At 41.0% G+C, this 21,218-nt stretch overlaps 3 protein-coding genes across 5 annotated transcripts in view; 2 read left to right on the top strand and 1 right to left on the bottom strand.

Annotated features, from left to right (window-relative positions):
• The first annotated feature begins 3,694 nt into the window (after positions 1-3,694).
• On the top strand, positions 3,695-4,376 carry LOC101677971 (ubiquitin-like protein 5). The gene is made up of 2 exons (XM_004757439.3): positions 3,695-3,776; positions 3,998-4,376. Exons 1-2 carry the CDS (start codon positions 3,710-3,712, stop codon positions 4,228-4,230), a joined length of 300 nt encoding a protein of 99 aa, XP_004757496.1. The 5' UTR covers positions 3,695-3,709; the 3' UTR covers positions 4,231-4,376.
• Positions 4,377-4,560: 184 nt separating this feature from the next.
• ATP5PF (ATP synthase peripheral stalk subunit F6) lies at positions 4,561-13,405 on the bottom strand. Of its 3 annotated transcripts, none has more exons than XM_004757445.3 (4): positions 13,273-13,405; positions 10,285-10,455; positions 5,512-5,636; positions 4,561-4,737 (listed from the first exon to the last, which is right to left on the bottom strand). In XM_004757445.3, the coding sequence occupies exons 2-4, from the start codon at positions 10,446-10,448 to the stop codon at positions 4,700-4,702; spliced, it is 327 nt and encodes a 108-aa protein (XP_004757502.1). In that variant the 5' UTR covers positions 10,449-10,455; positions 13,273-13,405; the 3' UTR covers positions 4,561-4,699. The 3 variants fall into 3 exon arrangements, with proteins under 3 accessions (XP_004757502.1, XP_004757501.1, XP_004757503.1); XM_004757444.3 differs by lacking the exon at positions 13,273-13,405 and adding an exon at positions 13,127-13,254; XM_004757446.3 differs by lacking the exon at positions 13,273-13,405 and adding an exon at positions 13,139-13,249.
• Positions 13,406-13,575: 170 nt separating this feature from the next.
• Positions 13,576-21,218, top strand: part of GABPA (GA binding protein transcription factor subunit alpha) — a 33,507-nt gene continuing 25,864 nt past the window's right edge. The window contains 2 exon segments of the mRNA XM_045085184.1: positions 13,576-13,863; positions 20,405-20,507. Of these exon segments, the coding sequence (XP_044941119.1) occupies positions 20,431-20,507 (77 nt within the window). The 5' untranslated portion in view covers positions 13,576-13,863; positions 20,405-20,430.

The following is a 21,218-nucleotide window of genomic DNA, read 5'->3' as shown; positions in this document are numbered from 1 at the left end:
TATCAAATAAATGCTGAATGAATTTTTTTAAAAAAAGAGCACTTGTGAAAGGACAACTAAAAAATTGATAAAATTTCTCCACAGATTTAGATTATTAATAAAGTATTGTATTCCGCAATGTTATTATCATCCAGTTCATTTATTATGCAAAGTGACACAAATTATTACTCCATGAATTAAAGCTGGACATTAATTATTTCCCTCTTTTCCCACTCCTTTGTTATTAGGCATCCATTTCCACACAGTTCTTGAAAAGATCTTAAGGTATTTTTCTAACTTTCAAGTTTTAAAATTTGTTTTTCCATCCTATGTTTCTTATTTCTGGTTTTCCATCCTTAATTTTCCGTACTTTGTTCTATAAGGGTTTGGGACACTTTTAGTAGTAATACCTGGTCAGGAAATTCAAGGTAAACTGTCAGTACTGTTAAAAAAGGGACAACATACTCTAGAATGGAGACATTTGTACTAAGTCCAAATTGTCAAACCAAAACTTTAATACCGAACTTAGTTTCAACCTCTCCTGGGAGTGGAATCTATAACATCAACCTGGAATTGCCTGGTCAAACTAGTGAGGTGATCTGCCCCATAGACCCCTTCAGTCCCCTAAAGGAAGGTGACCTTGCCACAGCCAATCCACTCTGCTTGTAACTTCCCTGTCCCATCCCTTTCTGCCTATAAAAGCCATTTTGTGTAGCTCTTCAAGGCACCTTCCTATGTGTTAGACTGACAGCTCCCTGATTCATAAGACTTCCTCAGTTGAATTTCATTTAACACTTTCTAATTACTCTTGTTTATGATTTTTAAAAATAAGCCATATTTTTATTTGCCCAAGTTTTAAAAAAAAAGTACTAAGACATACTAAAGTATAAAACGTCTTTATGCTTTCTCCTAACAAAATGCTCTCAAAGTAAGTGAATAGTTGTATCAACAAAGGACCTGTTTAAGTTCTCTAAGACTGAGGGCGGATTGATTTAAAGGTCCACTTCATCCTGTTTTTAACACTGAATGTGTTACTTACAAGTGCTTCCTAAAGATGGGGTAAAAACTGAAGCTTCCTAAGATACGTGGTTGGATTTCTGACCTTGCCAGGTGACTTTCAATTCTCAAACTCAATTTCTTTCCAAATATTTAACTAACAAAAATTATATTAAAGTTACTATATGTCAAGAAAATTGTTTTTCTTATATTTTAGGATAACGTATAGCGAAGAACATGAGAAAAAGCATTATACATAAAGACAGGATACGTTTGTGTTAACAGAATGTTGATTAGGCCATCTTCTGTTGCCCCAAGGCTGAAGATAAGTACCTCCTAAACCAAAAACTATTTAAGTACAGATACCCCCTTGGATGTTCATGAAGATAATGGTGCTACCCTGAAATCATTACCCCAGTCCTCTCCCTTTTACCCTACGACACAAGCTCGAATGGACAGATTGAGGGTGGGGAGGAACTGAGAGAGACTGAATTGTCCAAACTGTGAGACAAAATGAATTTGTCCAAGTTGTGCATTCTATTAGCCAACTCATCCCCAAGTACGGGGAATTTTAAAGAGAATCGCTTAGAAAAACTGAAGGCAGTTGCCAAGAAGGAAATAGCTATTTGAGCAGGGAGAAAGAGTTGGAAAAAGACATGAAGATAGAAAGGGGAACGGTGAAGCACCGATTTCCCCATGATTTCTTGGGGCAAAGATAGATGAATTTCCCATGGTCATCTGGGCATCATTGAAAGTAGCAGGCCTTGGGCCTCCTGCCAGTGTCTTACTGGGGCAGGACATCTGAAACAAGTTGGACCGGGATGGGAACAGAGAGGAGTCTGGAAGAGAAGGAGCAGTTGGAGTAGACCTCCCACTTAGGGTAATCTGTGCAATGGGAAGACCTCCCAGCACACAGAGCCGCCCCCCTCCAAGAACTTATACACACAGCACCCAACATTTATAGGCCTGCGACAGCAAGGGCAGCAAAGGAGAACTAGTAATCGCCAAAACCAAAAAATCCTACACTAAATGATTTAAGTAAAAATCACCTGAAACAGAAGCCCTCTTTGGTTATTATTATTGAATGTAACAGATGTTATGACCCTTTCGAGCTCTCAACTTTCAACTCCATTTCCTCCTCTTATAAGGATACTGGCCAGACTGGATTCAGGCCCACCCTAAAGACCCAATTTTAACTTATTCCTTGTTAAAAGTCCTGTCCCCAAATACAACCACATTGTAAAGTTCTGGGGGTTAGGATTTCCACAAATGAATTTTAGGGAAATGCAGTTCAACCTGGAACACCAGGCATAGGAGAAAAAACCATTTTCAATATGGAAACGTAGTAGGTTGAGATCGTTTTTAACAACCATCTAAGGTGTTAAGTTCAGGATAAAAAGTGCACTGGCAGACTGTAAAGGCAGAGAAAGGCTGGAGTTGCACAGTTGGGGCAGCCTCATCAGAAAGAGGAAGGGGCTCTGAAGAAGATGAGGGCTTTAACATCCAGCTGAAAAAAAGATCACTTCCCTGGTCAAAAGTCAGTAATAAATGCCCAGAGATGTAGGGCATGAGGTACTTAATACAGTGTTCTTGTAATCAGTCATAAATACAATCCTTATTGTTTACAGAATGAATGAAGACTGGGATGTTCCAGCAAACTCCAAATAGTTGCAAGACAGATTTTTTTAAAGTGTTATGAGACAGTAGATGTGAAATGATAAAAGGTCCAATTCAACTAAACTGAGTGGGGGAAATAAGGGAATAAGAAGGGAGGGGAAGGCTGTGCTGACAAGGGTCAGGCCCTTCTCTAGACCAGCAATTGCACCGTGGACCCCAAGGCAGCCCGCCTGCCACAGGTGGTTGGGAGTTGCTTCAGGGGAGGTTAGAGAAAGAACCTGAGCAACTAGACTTCCTCAATTACTTTTAAATAATACCATAACCAAACACTATTTCAATGTCTACAACTAGTTAAATAAAAATAGTTCCAGGGAACAGTCACTGCTTACCATCATTTGAAGAAACTGGGCCGTTTCTTCCTACTGCTTTACCCTTCCCAATTCTAAACTCTGCACATCTTACTCATATAATCACAGCTGTATTATTAGGATATGGTTACAGAAGTCTTTTGGGAACGGTATTTCTAAGTGGGTTTGATTTCAGCTAGAATGGCACACCACAGTAAAAATCTATTCCTCTTTTGATATGAGCTAAAATGCATTAAGAAAGCTGTTTTAGGACTTCATTTAAAAAAAAAAATCTGTAAAGGTTTATTAACATCCATACTTATTGACAGAAGTCAGTTTGTCAGGTGTGAAAAGACACAGCAGTTTCCTTCTTAAGAAAAATAATCTCCTTAAGAGCTATCTCCAGTAACCAGAATTTTGATGTGCCTGCTACGGCACCTATCTGGTACATTATTTGCTGGCTCTTCCATCACCTGGGTAAAATCACACCATATGGCTTCATCTTTCAAAGGAGGTTCCTTTGTAGAACACCTACCCTGTCTCAACTTTCCTTCCTCTGTCTGGAGAGCACAGTAGTAGCCTCTGATCATAAACTGCAGGGGAAGAGGAGGGACCTGGGCTATTAGGATAAAAGCAGTTAACATTTGATGAGATGGTAGTTAAAACACAATGGATGTTCCTGTGTATATTCAAACTTAACTTGAGTTTCCTGGGAAAGCGATGATAAAGATTTGTAAGCCATTTCTTTATATTCTGGGAGTGGATAGAACATGCTTCTGCAGCAAACATTCCTTAGCTCAGGGTGTCTGAGGTTCTGCTGGTTCCAGGCGTTTCGAGGAGAGGGGCCGCGTAGAGAGGTCCGGAGTCGAGGCGGAGCCTTCAGGCGACCTGAGTGGGGAGGCGCGGCTGCCTGGGGTCCGCCCTCCCAGGAGTTGAGGCCCGGAAGGACTCGATCTGGGAGGTTGAGGGGTAAACATAAGACTCAAATCAGGAATCTTGGGTCTTTGGAGACCCCTGAAGTCCTGACTCTGCTGCCTTCCACCCCACACCGTGTGTAGCTCCAGACTGGATGATCGAGGTTGTTTGCAACGACCGTCTAGGGAAGAAGGTCCGCATTAAGTGCAACACTGATGACACCATCGGGGACCTTAAGAAGCTGATCGCAGCCCAAACTGGCACCCGTTGGAACAAGATCGTCCTGAAGAAGTGGTACACGATTTTTAAGGACCACGTGTCTCTGGGGGACTATGAAATCCACGATGGGATGAACCTGGAGCTTTATTACCAGTAGAGGAGAATTCCTTCCCCCTGCTGTACCCTGCCTTGTCTTCCCTTCCCCTCTTCTTCCTCCCCCAACCCCTCCTCTCCCATCGTCACCCCCACACAGATATGGATACTTGTTTTTAAAAACTCATGTTAATAAAATCCTAGAAGTTGCAAAAAAAAAAAAAAAAAAAAAAAGTAAGTTTCCAGGACTAAAAAGGTAGCCCTGCACACTGAGAAGAGTCTGGTGGGTTATGGGCAAGTTCTAGCCAGTTTATCCAAAGTCTCCATCTGATTCATGATAACCAATGGGAGGATTTAACAATGATGCCGAGACACAGAATTCAATATACTCAACTGCACACCCAACATCACCAAATAATTTATTTGGAATCAGAATTAAAAGAACATTTGACAGTTGAGAAATGTATGTTTATTCTGATCCAGTTGTACAACTAATCTAGAACAAATTTTCGAATAAATTTTACATTATTTCTTCAAGACTGCGGTTTTTCAATGACTTCAAATTTAGGATCTAAAAAAAAAAAAAGAAGGTTCAAACTTAGCCATATTGCAGTAAGATGCATTATCTAGAAATCTTTAATTCATCAATCTTCTGATTTTTTTTTTTTAGTGAATACTGTTTTTAAACACCTACATGGAAACATAACAATTGCTAAAGGTTTATTTAGCACTTACTATAAATCAGGCTCTCTATTAACTGATTTCACATATATTTTTTTTTTAATAAAGATTTTATTTATTTATCAGAGAGAGAGAGAGAGAGAGAGAGAGCGCGAGCACAGGCAGACAGAATGCCAGGCAGAGGCAGAGGGAGAAGCAGGCTCCCTACTGAGCAAGGAACCCGATGCGGGACTCGATCCCAGGACGCTGGGATCACGACCTGAGCCGAAAGCAGCTGCTTAACCAACTGAGCCACCCAGGCATCCCTGATTTCACATATATTATGTCATTTAATTACAACCACAAAGAATACATAATTCTCCTTAAATATCAGGTGAGAACAGTCACCAGTTAACTATCCGAGATCACACACCTCATAGATGATCTTGTTAAGACTCAAGATCAGGGAGTTTTATTTCAGATCCCCACCACCACCTGTTATATGATCTCCAAAACCAATGGCAAACATTTACACCAGAGCTTCTCATGCAAATATCACTGTCCCAGTAAATTTATGTGTGATTGTCATTTAATCATCTGAACAATCCAAGTAAGTATAAAGTAGAAATATGCTCAACTTAAAATAACCTCTCATAAGACTGAATTCATGTTTAAAGACACTTACCTTCAAATTTGAAGTCCGGGAATGTATTCATGTCTGCTTTACCATACATCTGCTTAAGCTTAAAAAGTTCCCTCTCTAGGTCTTGCTGGTATTCTGGGCCAGTGTCAACCGGTCCTCCAGATGCCCTGTGGTATAAATGAGCAGGTAAAAACTCATGCACTAGTTTACAAAAACAAAATTACTTTTCACCATCAAGTTTCAATATATCTTTTCAAAAGTATTCACATGGGAAAAATACTCTTTCTGAAAAAAAGTGTATCCATTTGAATTTCAACTCAAACTTTTTTAATAACGTTTCACATAAATGAGGCAACTTTAAACTTCTAACATGCAAGGTCTGGAGTATCAAGGATGTTTATTAAGTCAGAATCTCTTGAGGACTAAGCTGCAGGAAGATATGATGGCTAAATCCATGGGCTCTTAGAGTCAATGACTGCTTCTGCTTGAATGTTAGCCCTACAATGTATTAAAACTGCAAAAACCCAAGCAAGGCATGAAGCACTCTAAATGTTCCACATCTAAAACTAAAGGTCCTACCTAATGGTGGTGTTATGAGAATTATAGAGATAATGCACATGTACCACTTAACACAGTACCTGGCACACAGAGAGGTGACAGTGGTCAAGAAGTGTTACCTATTTTTATAACCTTATTTAAATCAGCCACCACTGGGCCCCTGGATGGCTCAGTGGGTTAAGCCTCTGCCTTCAGCTCAGGTCATGATCTCAGGGTCGTGAGATCGAGTCCCACATTGGACTCTCTGCCCGGCAGAGAGCCTGCTTCCCCCACCCCTCCCGCCTGCCTCTCTGCCTACTTGTGATTTCTCTGTGTGTCAAATAAATAAATAGATCTTAAAAAAAAAAAAAAAAAAAAAACAGCCACCACTAAATGGCTTCTAAAAGATCTTAGTAACTTTAAGTCTCTATCCCATGGGCCTAACAAAGAAGCCGAAATTTCCTACTCTCAGTGACTTTGCTACTTAGAAAAAAAAAAATAACATGTTTATGCAAACATTTGTGCTACAAGAGTTATTGATAAGCTTCAAAGACACAGTTTATCAAACAGCTACTCAAGTTGAGGACAGTGCGCTTTTGCTAATTAGGAAAAATTACATTTTAAAAAGGTGGCATTTGTGACAAACCATGCATTTGAGTCAGATTTTTATTTCATACATTCTAAGACCGAAAAAGCAAAGATAAGGAGGTAATAAAGAACTAGCCGTATATGGAAAATCTAAGTCATCTAGATGAAAATGCCAGCAGGACCCAGGTCACGAGAGGCCTGGAATGTTAAGTCTGGGACTTTGTATTTTATTTACTAGGCAATCAAATTATATTCAAGTTGTGCTTTGGGAAGATAAATATAGCATCATGGACCAGCAGTGGGGCTAATCAGATCTAATAATTCTTCGCATTAATTCTGTGTTTGTCATGTTACTGCCACCTACCAATGAACAATAAACAAAACTTTACAAGTGAAATTATTAAGGGTAATAATATTTTCACATGACTATGATGAACTTGTTAATGATGTTGGTTGTCATGGACCCCATTTTCTTCTAGATCAGCAGATGCAACAGAACTTTCTATAATGACAGAAATGCTCTGTATCTATGCTCTCATAAGGTAGCTACTAACAAAATCTGGCTAGTGAGCACTAGAAATGTGACTAAAGTGACTGAGGAACTGAATTTTTATTTATACTTAATTAGATTTCAATAGTCACATGTGAATAGTGGAGGTCTAGATAGAGCCTTCAATCAGATACTTTTAATGATTGTCTTCCAGCTCTGGGAGCTACAAGTTTAGAAATTGCCTTAAGGGAAAAAAAAAGAAAAAGAAAAAGAAACTGTTTTAAGAGAATCCAGCCAGTCTCATCAATATACTGGTTACTGACAGATGGCTATTTTAACTTTAGTATGTATACTCTTATAGTAAGGAAGATAGGTATCACCCAGATATCACCTACCTCCTCCATGGAGTATGTCTCCCACACCACCTTATTACAGCCCCAGAACCTAGCATAGTGACCAGGACAAGAGTCACTAAATTTTTGTAACATCTTATGAAACAGTTGTCATCATCCCCATTTTACATATGAATAAAATATAGAGATTAAATAAACGTGCCAAAGATCACAGAGCTAGGAAGTGTCAGAGCTGCATTCCAGGCAAGACTCTATGAGCAGAACATTTCTCCACACCATATGCACAAATGAATGAATTATAGGCTCCTTAGATTAAGAGTACATCTCAGGGGTACCTGGCTGACTCAGTGGCTAGAGCATGAAACTCTTGAGGGCCCTGAGTTCAAGCCCCATGTTGGACATAAAGCTTACTTTGAAAGAAATAAAATAAAGAGTCCACCTCAAGACTGACTTATTGGACAGTTTAAGTATACACAGCACCTATACTAAGACATTACCTCTGGACAGGAGACACATTCCCCAACCAGCCCTGCAAATCTGCTTACTGAACAGTGTGATTTTAGAGAAATTCTAAACTTTTCGCCTTGCTTTTCCCAAATATAAGATGGGGATAAGATCTGTAAGATTGTTGTCAGAATTTACTTTAATCCCTTTGCTCTCTCTCTCCTTCGTTCTGCTAAGGACAAAACCTTTTTGTTAGTTGCCCTGTCTCAAAATCTCAGAGTTCCTGAACTGATCCCTCTTCTCTGTCTCTCCACTAGGTAATAAAGACCAGTTCTCAGTCTCTCAATGTCTTGACTGTCACTTTTATATTTGCACTGCTATGAAAATAAAATTCTCATCAACTAATGCTTGAATTATTAAACTTTCCTACCATGCCTGTCTTCCTTTTCTATTCAATTGTTCTAACACTGTGATTGAAATTGCCATCCTGATAGAATTCTATCCCACCATCCCACTCAAAAACCTTTAATTGCTCATAAATGCTTATCATATACTACCTTAATTGCCCATCTACAGTCAAGGCCTCTCAAAATCCCCTCATTTCGATCCCATTCCTCTTCTTTCTGCTCCCTACACTCCTCATACAGTCTACAGTCCTGGGAAATGGCATGATGCAATTTTACAAATATACTTTGTGGTTTCAAGTTGTCATGCCTTAGCTCACCATTCTTTCCTCCTAAAAGATCCTCCTCCCACTCCCATTTATCTGTCCGACCTTCACACCAATTGTTCATAAGCTGGATGAGACCCTTAGTTATGGAAATTTACCATAACTTCCATGGGTTCGAGAACACTTTCAAGCTATAAGCAGAATCATGTAAGTAAATTCTTCACTTTTTTAAAACTGAGATGATGATCCGTAGTTATCCCTATTCTCAAAAAGGAAAAAGGACCCCCAACAGAGCTTTCAAAGCTAAGATAAAACAATCACTCTTGCAACCTACCTTGCAGAATGCCTCTAGCTATAAAGGAGCATTCCTTCTTGTGAACTCCCCAAACACAGACTGTGTCACTACCTTAGATCTAATCCATTTTACTTTATATATTAATATACATATGCCTATAAGCTTTCTACACCTATCAAACTTCAAGAATATATAAAAATGCAATATGGGGGACGCCTGGGTGGCTCAGTTGGTTAAGCAGCTGCCTTCGGCTCAGGTCATGATCCCGGCGTCCTGGGATCGAGTCCCACATCGGGCTCCTTGCTCGGCGGGGAGCCTGCTTCTCCCTCTGCCTCTGTCTGCCTTCTGTCTGCCTGTGCTCGCTCTCTCTCTCTCTCTCTCTGATAAATAAATAAAAATCTTAAAAAAAAAAAAAATGCAATATGGCTTCTTTCTGTGCTCTGCCCCCTGCCCTGGCCCTTAATAGCTCAGTGCTTTGCACATGCTAGACAACTAAGTAAAACAGAACAGTGAACTGATATATGTCACTTTTCCCAACACTTGGGGGTTGAATTTGATGGCTAAGGTCATCTTTCGTCTCCAAAACTGTGTGATATAATTGTGTTTATCCTGGACTTGCTTTAAGCCATTTCAGAGTCTTTTGTCCTTTGACCTTCCCAGAGATACAGTACGATGGAAATAGCATTAAAGAGAAAAATGCTGTGTTCATACATTCCCCCCAAATCATGATGTCACAGAAAGACCACTAAATCGAGAGTTAGAATATTTTGATAATGTTTTTCTTCCTATAAGTTTTTATGACTTTAGACTAATTAATGTCTAAGGGACTTAGTTTTCTGAAATATGGTTCGTAAATGATTTCCAAGATCTCATGTACTTCTAAGCATTGACTCCAGTGTATAATAAATAACATTATAATATATAATATATGGTTAAAAAATATATATATAAATATATATATAATATATGGTTAAAATGACAATAGATCATATGGGTCCCTTGGGACCTATATAAAGAAAATAAAATTTGGGACTTAAAAACTGAGATTTTTATCTTCTTTTAGAGCATCTAGTGAACTTCTTTGTCACAGATCAGCTCAGGGAAGATCTTAGACACTTTTTTTTTTTTTTTAAAGATTTTATTTATTTATTTGACAGACAGAGATCACAAGTAGGCAGAGAGGCAGGCAGAGAGAGAGAGAGAGAGAGAGAGAGAGAGAGAAGCAGGCTTCCTGCGGAGCAGAGAGCCCGATGCAGGGCTAGATCCCAGGACCCTGAGATCATGACCCGAGCCGAAGGCAGCAGCCCAAACCACTGAGCCACCCAGGCGCCCCAGATCTTAGACACTTTCAAACACCAAGTAATTTTTTCCCCCATCTCAAAACTTACACACTTTGAATATTTATATTTACACCATGGGTGATTATCTACCCACTTACTGTCGTTTAGTTCTGTATTCTCTAATCTTGTCCACGAAGAGTTTCTGTACAGGATCAAGTTCCTTATTAAATGCCACTGCTGTAACACCAATGTTCCTCCTCAAATGAACTGAGACCGCAGACCGAATGAGAGAGGACAACCCGAAGAGCCTTTGAAGAATCATGGTGATTCTGTTATTGAAAACAAGCACCGGAATGTTAATATAGTTTAAAATACGTATACTTTATATATATGTGTGTGTGTGTGTGTGTGTGTATATATATATATATATATATATATATATATATATAAAATAAAAACACCTCTAAATATATCATATAGTGGGAATCTAACTCCATTAACTGCTACAGAACTCAATCGTAAATCGTACCAGAACTCACGGAATGCTAAGTGCTCAAATCATAGTCTGTGGACCAGCAGTGGTATAAGAAATATTACGTAAACTTACAGAGCAATTTGACATAGTAATATATATTTGCTGAATAATAAATCAGTTTGTATTCTGTGGGTCTTCGCCCTACTGTCTTTCACCTCATTTTTTCAGTAACTCATTTTTACTTTATTCTTCCAAAGTAGCTGCAAGGGTTGGGGGAAAAATGATCCTCTACCACTAAGAGTTTAAGAAGCATTAAGAAGACTGTACAGTAACACAGTCGTTCTTGAGTAGGGGTGGCAGTATCCGGCAAGAGATATTTGAGTTTTGGTTGTCCTGACTTGGGTGTTGCTGGCCCCTAGTGGGTAAAGGAGAGAACAAACTGAGGGTTGATTCAGGTTGTTGGGTGGGGGGAAAGGCTAGATGGGTGATGGGTAATATGGAGGGCACTTGTTATAGTAAGTACTAGGTTGTATGAAAGTGATAAATCACTGAAACCACTATTGAACTGTTATGTTAACCGGAATTTAAATAAAAATTTGGGGGGAAAAAAAGAATACCAAAAGAACCCCCATAGTAAACAAAATATCCTTCACCTACCAGGATGAAAGCCAAGTATCTGAAGAAATTATAGAATTCACCATATATCACTTACACCTCATCAAAGAAAAATACTTAAGACTCCAAGCAAACAACAAATAACCTTAAAGTGCTACTTATTATCATCTCCATTTTACATACACAGAAACTAAGGCTTAGAGATTAAGTATGTGGCACAAGGTTACACAGTAGAATCTGACTGGACACAGACCTATTTTATAAAAATTGTGCTTCACGGTACATTCTCCCCTCTGGAATCTTAAGACATACGAACAGTCATCAGTAAGGTCACTTCAGCCCAAAATACTTTGTGGAATACTTCCATATATATTCTCTCCTCGTACGGGTGGGTGATACTGTTAAGAACCAGAGGAAAGTGGTCTGATCTTACAGATAATAAAACTACGTCTAAGAAAAATGATTACATTGCCCATTTTCCCAGTTAATTTGCTCTGACTCTTGCAAAAATTGTGTCATTCCTACTAGGTAAAACCCATTTTCATTTTTTCAATGTCCATCACTACTGTTTTTTTTTTTTTTTTAAAGTAAGTTCTATACCCAACGTGTGGGCTGAACGCCACACCAGGAGATGACGAGTTGCTCCACGGACTGAACTAGCCGGGCACCCCTCTATCACCATCTAAGTAGTAATGGCTCCCAAATCACAACTCTAATCTTGGCCTGTCTCTTCCCTTCATAAATCCTCAAATTCGACTTGTCTAAAAAATAAATAAATAATCTCACTATCAAAACTTGTTCCTTAAAAAAAAAAAAGGACGCCTGGGTGGCTCAGTTTATTCCCCTTTTTTTCCTCGGGGTCTGATCGACCCGCATCGGGCTGTCTCAGCAGGGAGCCTGTTCCCGTCACGCAGAAATTTCTCTTGACAAATAAATACAAAAAAAAAAAAAAAAAAAAAAAACTTGTTCCTTTTTTATTCCCTTTTTTTCCCGCTGATTAACGTAGGAGTGTCCACCATCAGTCCCGTCACGCAGAAAACACGTTATTACACAACTAGGTGTAAAATACAAACTGCGGTACGTTCTCTATTCAAGCACTATGGGATGCCACGAGAACCGGTGACACGGATTTGACACAGGAAGACTGGAGAAGGCAACAGCAAAAAAGGGCACACATGCGCAGAGAACCTGTGGTGAAAGCGCCCGGTTCTGCAGCTGACCGAGACGGCGGACCGGCCAGCCATAGGTTAGTCCTCTCACCGCCTCTTCCGTGCATATCTCTGAGGTCAATCCACAACCCGCCTAGCCCGACCCGTTCTCTTCCCCCTTGCTGGAAACCCGGTTCTGTCCCGCCTGCGAACTGCGGCCTCACCCCTAGCTCAAGCACCCCCCTGATCCCCAGTCGGCATCCTGTTTCTTGGCGTTGAGGTGCAGGCCTGTGCTGGAAAGCGAGAGCGGAAAACAAAGCTGCACAATCAGCATTTTCAGGCAGGTGCAAACTGGTTAAAGAGGACTACCACCCATTTCCCTCTTACGGTGCACATTCCGCTTTACATCGTGGGGCAACATTTCCCGCACTCCCCAGCAGGGCAGGCCCGGCTGCAGACCGGCCCTGAGGGAATGACCTTGGGCTGCCCCGGCTGGGCCGGGTGCCCAGGAATCCCTGGCCTCCCTGCCTCCCGTACCACCCAGGGTTGCCTCAGAGCAACTATTGCCAGGCCCGAAGACCGAGTCTACCCCCAACTTCAAGGCCTAAAAGCGGCGAGATCAAAAGTGACCCGGGGCCAGGCGGTGAAGGTGCCCGGGACAAAGGGCTGCTTTATACTCCTGAAGAACAGAAGTAACAGGCAGCCCAGGCCTCCTAAGAAACCTGGAATCTGCGTCCCAAGAGGCCAAGCTAGTCTAGCTACCTTCCGAGTCACCTTGCACTCAGTCCGGAGCTGCCAGAGCCTCCGCGGCCGCCACCGTTCTACTTCCGGCCCTGGCTCCGCCCCCCACCCGCCTACCCGCCATCGCAATGCATTATGGGCCGCCGTTTCAGTCGGTCGACACTCACCGGACAGGAAACGTCTCGGAGGCGGTCTGCGACCGGACGGCTCTAGGTGAGACAGAAGCCAAACAGGAGGAGGAAGTGGAGGGTAAGTGCTTCCGGGTCTCTTGGCGAGACCTCCGCCATCTTTCCTTCGCCCAACTTGACCTGCTGTCTTTTTACCTCCTGGAAGCTTGTTTGTTTACGCATGCGCACTTTGACTGGTCTTTTACCTAGTTCAGTCCTCCCGGACTCAAGTCAGCATCCTGTTCTCTGGGGTTGTTGAGGTGTATGATTAAGCCCGGAAAGTGAGAGTGTAAAACAAAGCTGGATTGGGGCGTTGGGTTCCAGTGTGCCTCGCGAGCCTCCGTTGCCTCGGGCGTTCGTTTCGCGCAACCTGCTGGGAGTTGTAGTCCCGGACCCGGGGGTGCCTGGGAGGAGGGGGGGGTTGGAGTTTCTCAGCGCCGATTCCGCGGGAAAGGCCCAGGGGCCTCACACTTCGAGTCGCGGGAGCTGCGGGTCTAACTGGGAGAGACGCTGCACGTGGAGCCCGCGCCCCTGCTGTTCTCAGCCGGCTCTGGAGCGCGGGTGGGGGCGACGGGGCCGATTCCGGAGCGGGTGAGTGCGGCCGCGGGGGAGGAAGGGAGCGCGGGCCAGCGCGGGCCGGCCTCGTTCCGGGGCCTTCTCACCCACAGCGGCCCCCCCGCGGCCGCCTCTGTGTTTTGTTTCCGCTGGTCCCCGGCGCTGTGACTCCCATTTCCGTTCGTGGAGACTTGAGGGAGCCGGGTGGGGAGGGGCGGGTGAGGCAGTGCGGGGAGCGGAGGGGAGGGGCGCGCGGCGCGGGGCCCTGGGAAGCCGCGCGCCCCCGGGCCTCCCGTGTCACCTTTCGCTGCTCCCTTTCCTTGCTGTCCCCTCCTCGCCTGTGCGCGGTCCGCGGTCGGGATGAGATCCTGACGCCCCCAGTATTTCAGAGGAAGGTGCAGAACCAGTCTCGTCGCCAACTCAGCGTTGCGCGCTCACTTCACTTCCAGCTGTCTTTTAGAACTGCCCCACAGTGGCATCGGAGCCATTTATTAATGTATGGGGTGCCCATAGGGGTTTATTTTAGAAACGAGGAAGTAAGAGAAGGGGAAAATGATGGGTTCATGGAGCTGGCCAACGTGTTTAGTATTTTGTGTCCTTGGAAGATAAGCCGTTTGTGCGCGTTTGCAGTGTATTTAGGGATCCTAGTTTGACTAGATTAATAGCAGTGTTAATAACAGTGCCTCATATTGCCCTGCAAGATGATGAGTAATGATGTAGAAATAGTGTCCACTTCATAAATAGTTTTCCACTAACGAATTCCACTAGCAGGAATTCCAGGTCTGGCGCGGGGGAGGAGCAAAGATTCCCGGTTCCCGGGAGCCAAGAGCTGGGCAGTGATAACATTCCTAGATACGGTGTTATCTTAAGCTCAGGAAGAAATTGGCCGACTCTTTAGAAGCAACTTTAGGGGATTAACTTGTCTGTCTCAGGGTTTTGATCCAGGTTTTCCAAGGTTTTTCTTGTTTTTTTTTTTTTTGTTTTTTTTTGTTTTTTTTGTTTTATTTGTTTTGTTTTAAAGATATATTCTGACATAAGCTGGACATAAGGCCGTTTTACCTGAATTGCATATATGCATGTCATGAGGGATATATAGTGAAGTATCAAAATAAGGAGCTAGTTGTTAAGTTGAGGTGAGTTATGAGGCCATGGGGAGAGGCTGGATACTAAATTAAAACAGTGGAGTTAAATCTCTCTCCAACCTTTATTTATAAAACTTCAAATTTACATTCCTGGAAAACAAGTTATACAGAGAAAACCTCCCCGGGCGGGGGTGGGGGAGGTGGTCACCAAGTGTTAACCTTTTTTCACACTTTCATTCTCACTCTCTACACACACAGATGTTTGTGCTTTGTTGTTTCTTAAATTGTTGATTTTATTTTTTTTTAAATGTCTTTTAATTTCTTATGATATTTAAAAGTATCTGTTAGCTTGGGAAAACGTGCTGTCAATCCTGCAGGTACTCTCATACTAATATTTAAGAATTCTTTATTTTCCTTCATTGGGCAAAGTTGTCCTAAGTTCTGTAAACTAGTAATGCATCCCAATGAGGAAATACAATCCTTAAATTTGTGGCTCCAAAAGAGAATGTTATAAACATACCTGTATTTTAAGAAAACTAGCCTTTCTAGGAATTTTTACTTAATTCGTATGGTTTTTGTGAAGTGTTCTGAACCCTGGGTTAAGATTTAGTCTAAGAAAAACCAGGGCATCAAGGGGCAGCTCTTAGGTGAAGAGGTCCCACATAATGTTCTTGTCTCTGTTTTCATAAGTATTGACATAGAATTCTGAAAAATTGGTTCCAGAAAAAAAGCTAAGACCCACTCAAGCACTGATACCAAAGATGTGGATAACTTCCCAAACCTCTTCCCACTGCTTCTCCCCACTAGATTTAGAATGAGAAAGATCAATTCAGAGGTCACGAGTAGCGTGATTTTTTTCTCCCAAAAGTGTGTAAGGCTCATGTTTTGCTTCATTCGGCACCTTGTGGGCAACTAATCTTTAGGATTTTTGGAAGATTGCAGGATAAATTTCTTTTAAACAGATCTCTGTTTTAGTGCTTGTTTTAAGTCCCAAATACAGTTATCCCTACTGAGAAGTCTATGAGTCCATTTCTCAGCTTCTGGTTACTTTCTCTTTCTATTTTTCCATAGTTCCCAGAAATTTCACTTGTTTTCTAATTTTTCTAAATTGGCTATGGATGGGCACCTTACTGGCTCAGTAGGTAGAGAATGTGACTCTTGACCTGAGGGTCATGAATTCAAGCCCCAGATTGGGCATGGAGCCTACTTAATTAAATAATAAATAAATAAGTAATAGAGGTAAGAGTGGATGATGAGTGTAAGCCCTAAAAATAAAACATAAGTGGTTTTTTTTTCCTTAAGATTTATTTGTTCATTTGAGAGAGAGAGAGAGATGGTGGAGGGGGAGTGATCAGGCACAGGGAGGGAGAGAATCCACAAATAGACATTTTACTGAGCTAGAGCCTACTGTGGGGCTCCATCTCAGGACCCTGAGATCATGATCTGAGTGGAAACCAATAGTTGGCCACCCAACCGACTGAGCCATCCAGATTCCCCATAAGTAATCTTTTTAAGTGTTTTTCTGCTATAAACCTTACTCTGTTTCTCCCTTTTCCTGTAGGGAACAATTTTTATGATGTTTGTGTATAAATTATTTTCTTGTTTCTACGTAATAAAGTTTCCTAGCATGTGCTCCTTTCTCAAAAACTATGGATACTGATACTGGCTTCAGCTTCCAGCTATCACCAACAAAGCTGTCCTGATCATCCTGTTATTAATCAATGTGAGAATGTCTGTAATGCTTATCTAAGGGCAGTTTTGCTGGGTAATAAATACAGGCATACTTGAGTTGAGCAAGTGCTGCTAGATTATGTTTTCCAAAATTGTACACTTGTCTGTACCCTGTCACTAGCGGCAGAGGATTTTTACAAACTCGCCTTACATCCTCATTTCCCTACTAACTCTTCTGTATTCAGATTTCTAATTTTTGCCATATACACACCAATACACACAGTATAGAGTTCTTTGTTTTAAATTGCGTTTTAGGGGATGATTTGAATTCGTGCATTTCTTCATATCTGTAGCTGTTTTGCTTTTCTTTCATGTGAATTTTCTTTTCCTATGCCTTACTTTTCTAATTTATCCTGACTTTTTTGAGGTTGTTATCAACTTGTAGGAATTTATTCTCTAATATTCGAATTTTTAGTCCCTTATCACTTTTGAATATTGGAAATGTGTTTTTTCACTCTGTGGCCTATTGAACATAAATCTTAATTTTTATGTAATGAAATCTACCAGTTTTTGTCCTTAGAGTTTATATATTTGGAATTTTATTCAAGAAATCCTTTTCTAGGGATGCCTCGGTGGCTTATTCGGGTAAGCCGCTCGCTGCCTTCTGCTTGGGTTACAGTCCCAGGGTCCTGAGATCAAATCCCTCATCGGGTGCCTTGCTTGGCAGGAAGCCTGCTTCTCTCTCTGTCTCTGCCTGCTTGTGCATGCTCTCTCTCTCTCTCTCTCTCTCTTTGACAAATTAATTAATTAATTAATTTTTTAAAAAAGAAATCCTTTTCTGTCCTTAAGCTGCAAAAAATCCCCACCGTTTTCTTCTATTAGCTTTATAGTTTTCCCTTTCATGCTTAAGCCTTAAAGGCATCTGGAGCCAATTTTATCTGACGTGTACTAGCACTTACAGCTTTTATTTTTTTCATTACATATTAATGGAATTCTGACTAAGGGTAAGGTACATTCCAGGTACTTTGTATACATCTATAAACAAATATCCTCAAGTTGTCCTGTAAGGTAGGTCCCTCCTGGGTCATCAGTTGTTTTGCTATGGTGCTCAGTGTGAATTCCACAATTTTATATATGGCATCAGTTAAGGGATAGGCTTTACTGGGGAAAGGGAAGATTCAGTTAGTCCAGAGTCAACAAGAAAAGTCCTTAATCCTTTCATCATCCAAAGCAAAAGTTTAGGGGCCTAGGCAGTCTGCTGGGTGTGCATGCTTGTTGTGTGTGTATCCACACGGAGAACCCCATCGCCTTATTGTTTTTTCTTTTTATACAGCAGCTGTGAGAGCAGCCTTGATAATGTGGGGGAAAATCAGACCAGTTTATACCAGACAGTTTAGATTTAAGTGCCCGCTATTTAGAGACTAACCTCAGCTGCTGGAGACGGTGGGACCTAAGGAGAGTTTTAGCCCTTCTAACATGGGAAAGAAGATAGTTTTCCGGTACTACTGTATAACAAATTATTATACATTTAGTGGCTTAAATATACCATCGATTAATTATATACATTTCTGGAAATGAAGTCTGAAATGGGCTTTCTGGGCCAAAATCAGATATTAACAGAACTGTGTTTCTTCTCAAGATTCTAGGAGAGAATCTGTTTCTTTTTTTCAGCTTCTAGAGGCTGCCTGTGTTCTTGGCTTGTGGCTCCTTCTCTCCATCTTCAAAGCCAGTCACAGCCAGTTGAGTCTTTCTAGCTTTGAATCACTCTGGATCTCTTCAGATTCCCTCTTCCATTTTTAAGGACTTTTGTGATTTTGGTGGGTCCAGCTAGACAGTCCTGGATAATCTCTATTTTAAGATCGGCTGATTAGTCACCCTGATTCCCCTCTGCCATGTAACTTCATATATTCACAAGTTTGGGGTTATTGTGCCTCCTAGAGACTTTGGTCCTTTGAGAAATTGAGACCTGGCAGAGCTTCTCTTATTTCAGGAAACTGGCAAAGTCCCTAATTTGTCAAGCCGATTTAAGTTCCTAACGTCACTCTTGGACAATTTGGGTCTTATGCTTTGATGATGGTAGACTGGAGGAAGAAAGATAATGATTAAGTATTAGCAGCAGATAATAGTATTCAGTATTAAGCAGAAATTAATGATTAAGTATGCAAGAGGGACAGGTGCTGTGGACAAGAATAAAGGGGTAAAGAGGAGGCCGGTTACAGAATTAAATGGGGGTGGTCAGGGTATACCTCGCTGGGAAAAGGAGATTTGAGCAGACACCAAAGAGGTGAGGGATCTAGCCAAGAGGACAGCTGAGGGAAATAGGTGCCAGGGAGGTGATCAGCAGGAGCAAAGCCTGGGTGGGAGGTTCAAGGACTAGCAAGGAGGCTGGTGTAGGAGTGGGAGTCAGAGCAGCAGTGTGGTGGGGGTAGATCTTACAGGGCCTTAATGACTACTGTGACGTCTTTAGATTTCACCATGACTGATATAAATCAAAGGAGCGCTATGCTGTAGCTTCAGTTTTTAAAAAGGCTCGATTGCACTGGCTGTTGTGTTGACGGAGAATGGACTGTAGTGGAGATGAGGGCATAGAAATAGGAAAACCTGTTAGCGGAGGCTGCGGCAGTATTCTGGGTTAGAGATGGTGGTGGTTCTTGCACTAGTGTACATTCGCAAATTAGAGCCAGTCTTTGAAGAAACCACGGTTCCGCCTCACCTAGAATGGTGTGTAGTTCGGCTGTCGCACCTGAGGTGTGACATGGAACCACATGCAGCTGAGCCCCACTAGCCTCTGGACAGCTGTCACGTGAGGGTGCGCTCAGAATAAGGCTGTTCTGTTTCAAAGATTATAAAGCATTTAAATGCTTGTGCCTGGTGCTAGGTAAATAGTTTTATTATTATTATCAGGTATGAATATTGGAAGTCTTCATTTTGTCATATCTTGTAACTGGGAGACTCCTTTGCAAATAATAGAATACCAAGTATAAAAGTCAAAGAGTCAGAGGCACTTAGAAAATTCTTCTCTGGACTGAGACTATGTATGGAGTCCAAAGACAAATTCATTGACCAACAGTGAGAAAGAGCAACCTGGAACTCAACAGCATTAATACCTCAGAAAGGGCCACAAAGAAATACCAATATACATAGCTATTTTTTGCATTAGTTAGCATTTTTTAAATTACAATTTTGTATCAGTGGTAGTTTAAAGCAGCAGGTAATTTTTACATGAGAGAATCAAAAACTGAAATTAATGGTTTAAAATATATAAAACCACATCTAAAAAATAAAAAAAAATTCTGATGTGTAATCAGGGCAACAATAGGTATATCTGTAATGATTTGTTACTTTATTTTGCTGTTTTAGAATATTGTAATGGCCTTTGTAAGATGTAATTTGTAACACAAATACTAGCCCTGATTAACTGTATGTCACTCTGTCATTACAATGCTTTGCGGTAAATTTTGCTCCTAAAGTACAGCTTCTAGCTGAACAACTATAATTCATCACATGTTAATATTTAATTTGAATCCATTATTAAGATTGTAATGCTGTAATAGAATTGACATACCTTTTGCTTGATTTTGAAGTAACTTGAATTAATATATTGACTCAGAGTTTGGGCAAGAATGTCCCAGTAAATACAATGAAATGATGAAAAAGTCATGTTAGGTTAATAAAAATATTGTTTGTGGATTTTCTTTCATATATGAAGATTACTTTCTCTTCTGCTTACCCTCTCCTTTTTTAAAAATGGGATTTCTGCTTTTTGGATAGCATTTCTCTTTATGCAGATAATTTCAAAATGTCCTAAGTTTTAACTCTTGCAGGACTGAGCTTTTGAAATACTCCAACCATGACTAAAAGAGAAGCAGAGGAGCTGATAGAAATTGAGATTGATGGGACAGAGAAACCAGAGTGCACAGAAGAAAGGTTGGTTTTTTTCTGCATTTATTACTTTTATAATTACCAGCATAGCTACTTAAAATTAAGAATCAAGCCATAGTTTTGGGGAGGTTTTTTGTTTTTTGTTTTTTTTTTAAACTGACCTCAGCATTTTGTGGGATAATGTATTGGGTTTTTTTACCTTTGACTTAATTGCTTTGTATCTGGGAGGGAAAGACAGTTTTAAACTAAAGGTAGTAATATAGCTAATAAGGATGAAGCCATTGATTGCAATAGTTCTGCCCCTAGGGCACTGTTTGATTCTTTTCCTTTCTTCCATGCTGGTTACTTTTATTTCAGAAAGAGTTTAATTCACAACCTGAAATAATTTAACAAATATCTGTAAGTAACTGCTATAAACTGGTAACTCTGAGGAATGTGTGAATAAGTGAGACAGTAACCTGCTCTTATAGAGGCCACATTGTGTTTGAGGAGGCATACAGGTATAAGGGTAGTTATGTGTACAGTACCAAGTATGTAGTGCAGTGAAAGGTGTTAGTTTTGGGGATAGTAATGGAAGATTACTCCATTAAAGAGGGAGAGCAGTGGTAATGAGTTCAGAATCCAGGGACTCAGTCTGGGTAAAAATAGAGATTTGAGAATCAAGAAGTTTGAGGAAGATGATGGCTGATGGTCCCTGTGTTTCTCTATAAAGCAGAAGATGAGATAATATGTTGAAAGTAAAAGGAACTAAAGAGT

Source organism: Mustela putorius, unplaced genomic scaffold (assembly GCF_011764305.1).
Source record: "Mustela putorius furo isolate JIRA1106 unplaced genomic scaffold, ASM1176430v1.1 tig00000832_pilon_pilon_pilon, whole genome shotgun sequence".
Lineage (NCBI taxonomy): Eukaryota > Metazoa > Chordata > Mammalia > Carnivora > Mustelidae > Mustela > Mustela putorius.
The sequence above is the reverse complement of the archived record's forward strand: the minus strand, read 5'-3'. Positions and strand labels throughout refer to the sequence as shown.

What these genes read in the sequence shown, in the direction of transcription:
- ATP5PF (XM_004757445.3), bottom strand. Translation starts at nt 10,448, where the DNA reads ATGATTCTTCAAAGGCTCTTCGGGTTGTCCTCTCTCATTCGGTCTGCG. An exon ending in GAATACAGAACTAAACGACA is followed by an intron (nt 5,637 to 10,284) that starts GTAAGTGGGTAG and finishes TTTATACCACAG; the next exon opens with GGCATCTGGAGGACCGGTTG. An exon ending in CCCGGACTTCAAATTTGAAG is followed by an intron (nt 4,738 to 5,511) that starts GTAAGTGTCTTT and finishes TTTTTTTTTTAG; the next exon opens with ATCCTAAATTTGAAGTCATT.
- LOC101677971 (XM_004757439.3), top strand. Translation starts at nt 3,710, where the DNA reads ATGCTTCTGCAGCAAACATTCCTTAGCTCAGGGTGTCTGAGGTTCTGC. An exon ending in CTGGTTCCAGGCGTTTCGAG is followed by an intron (nt 3,777 to 3,997) that starts GAGAGGGGCCGC and finishes CACCGTGTGTAG; the next exon opens with CTCCAGACTGGATGATCGAG.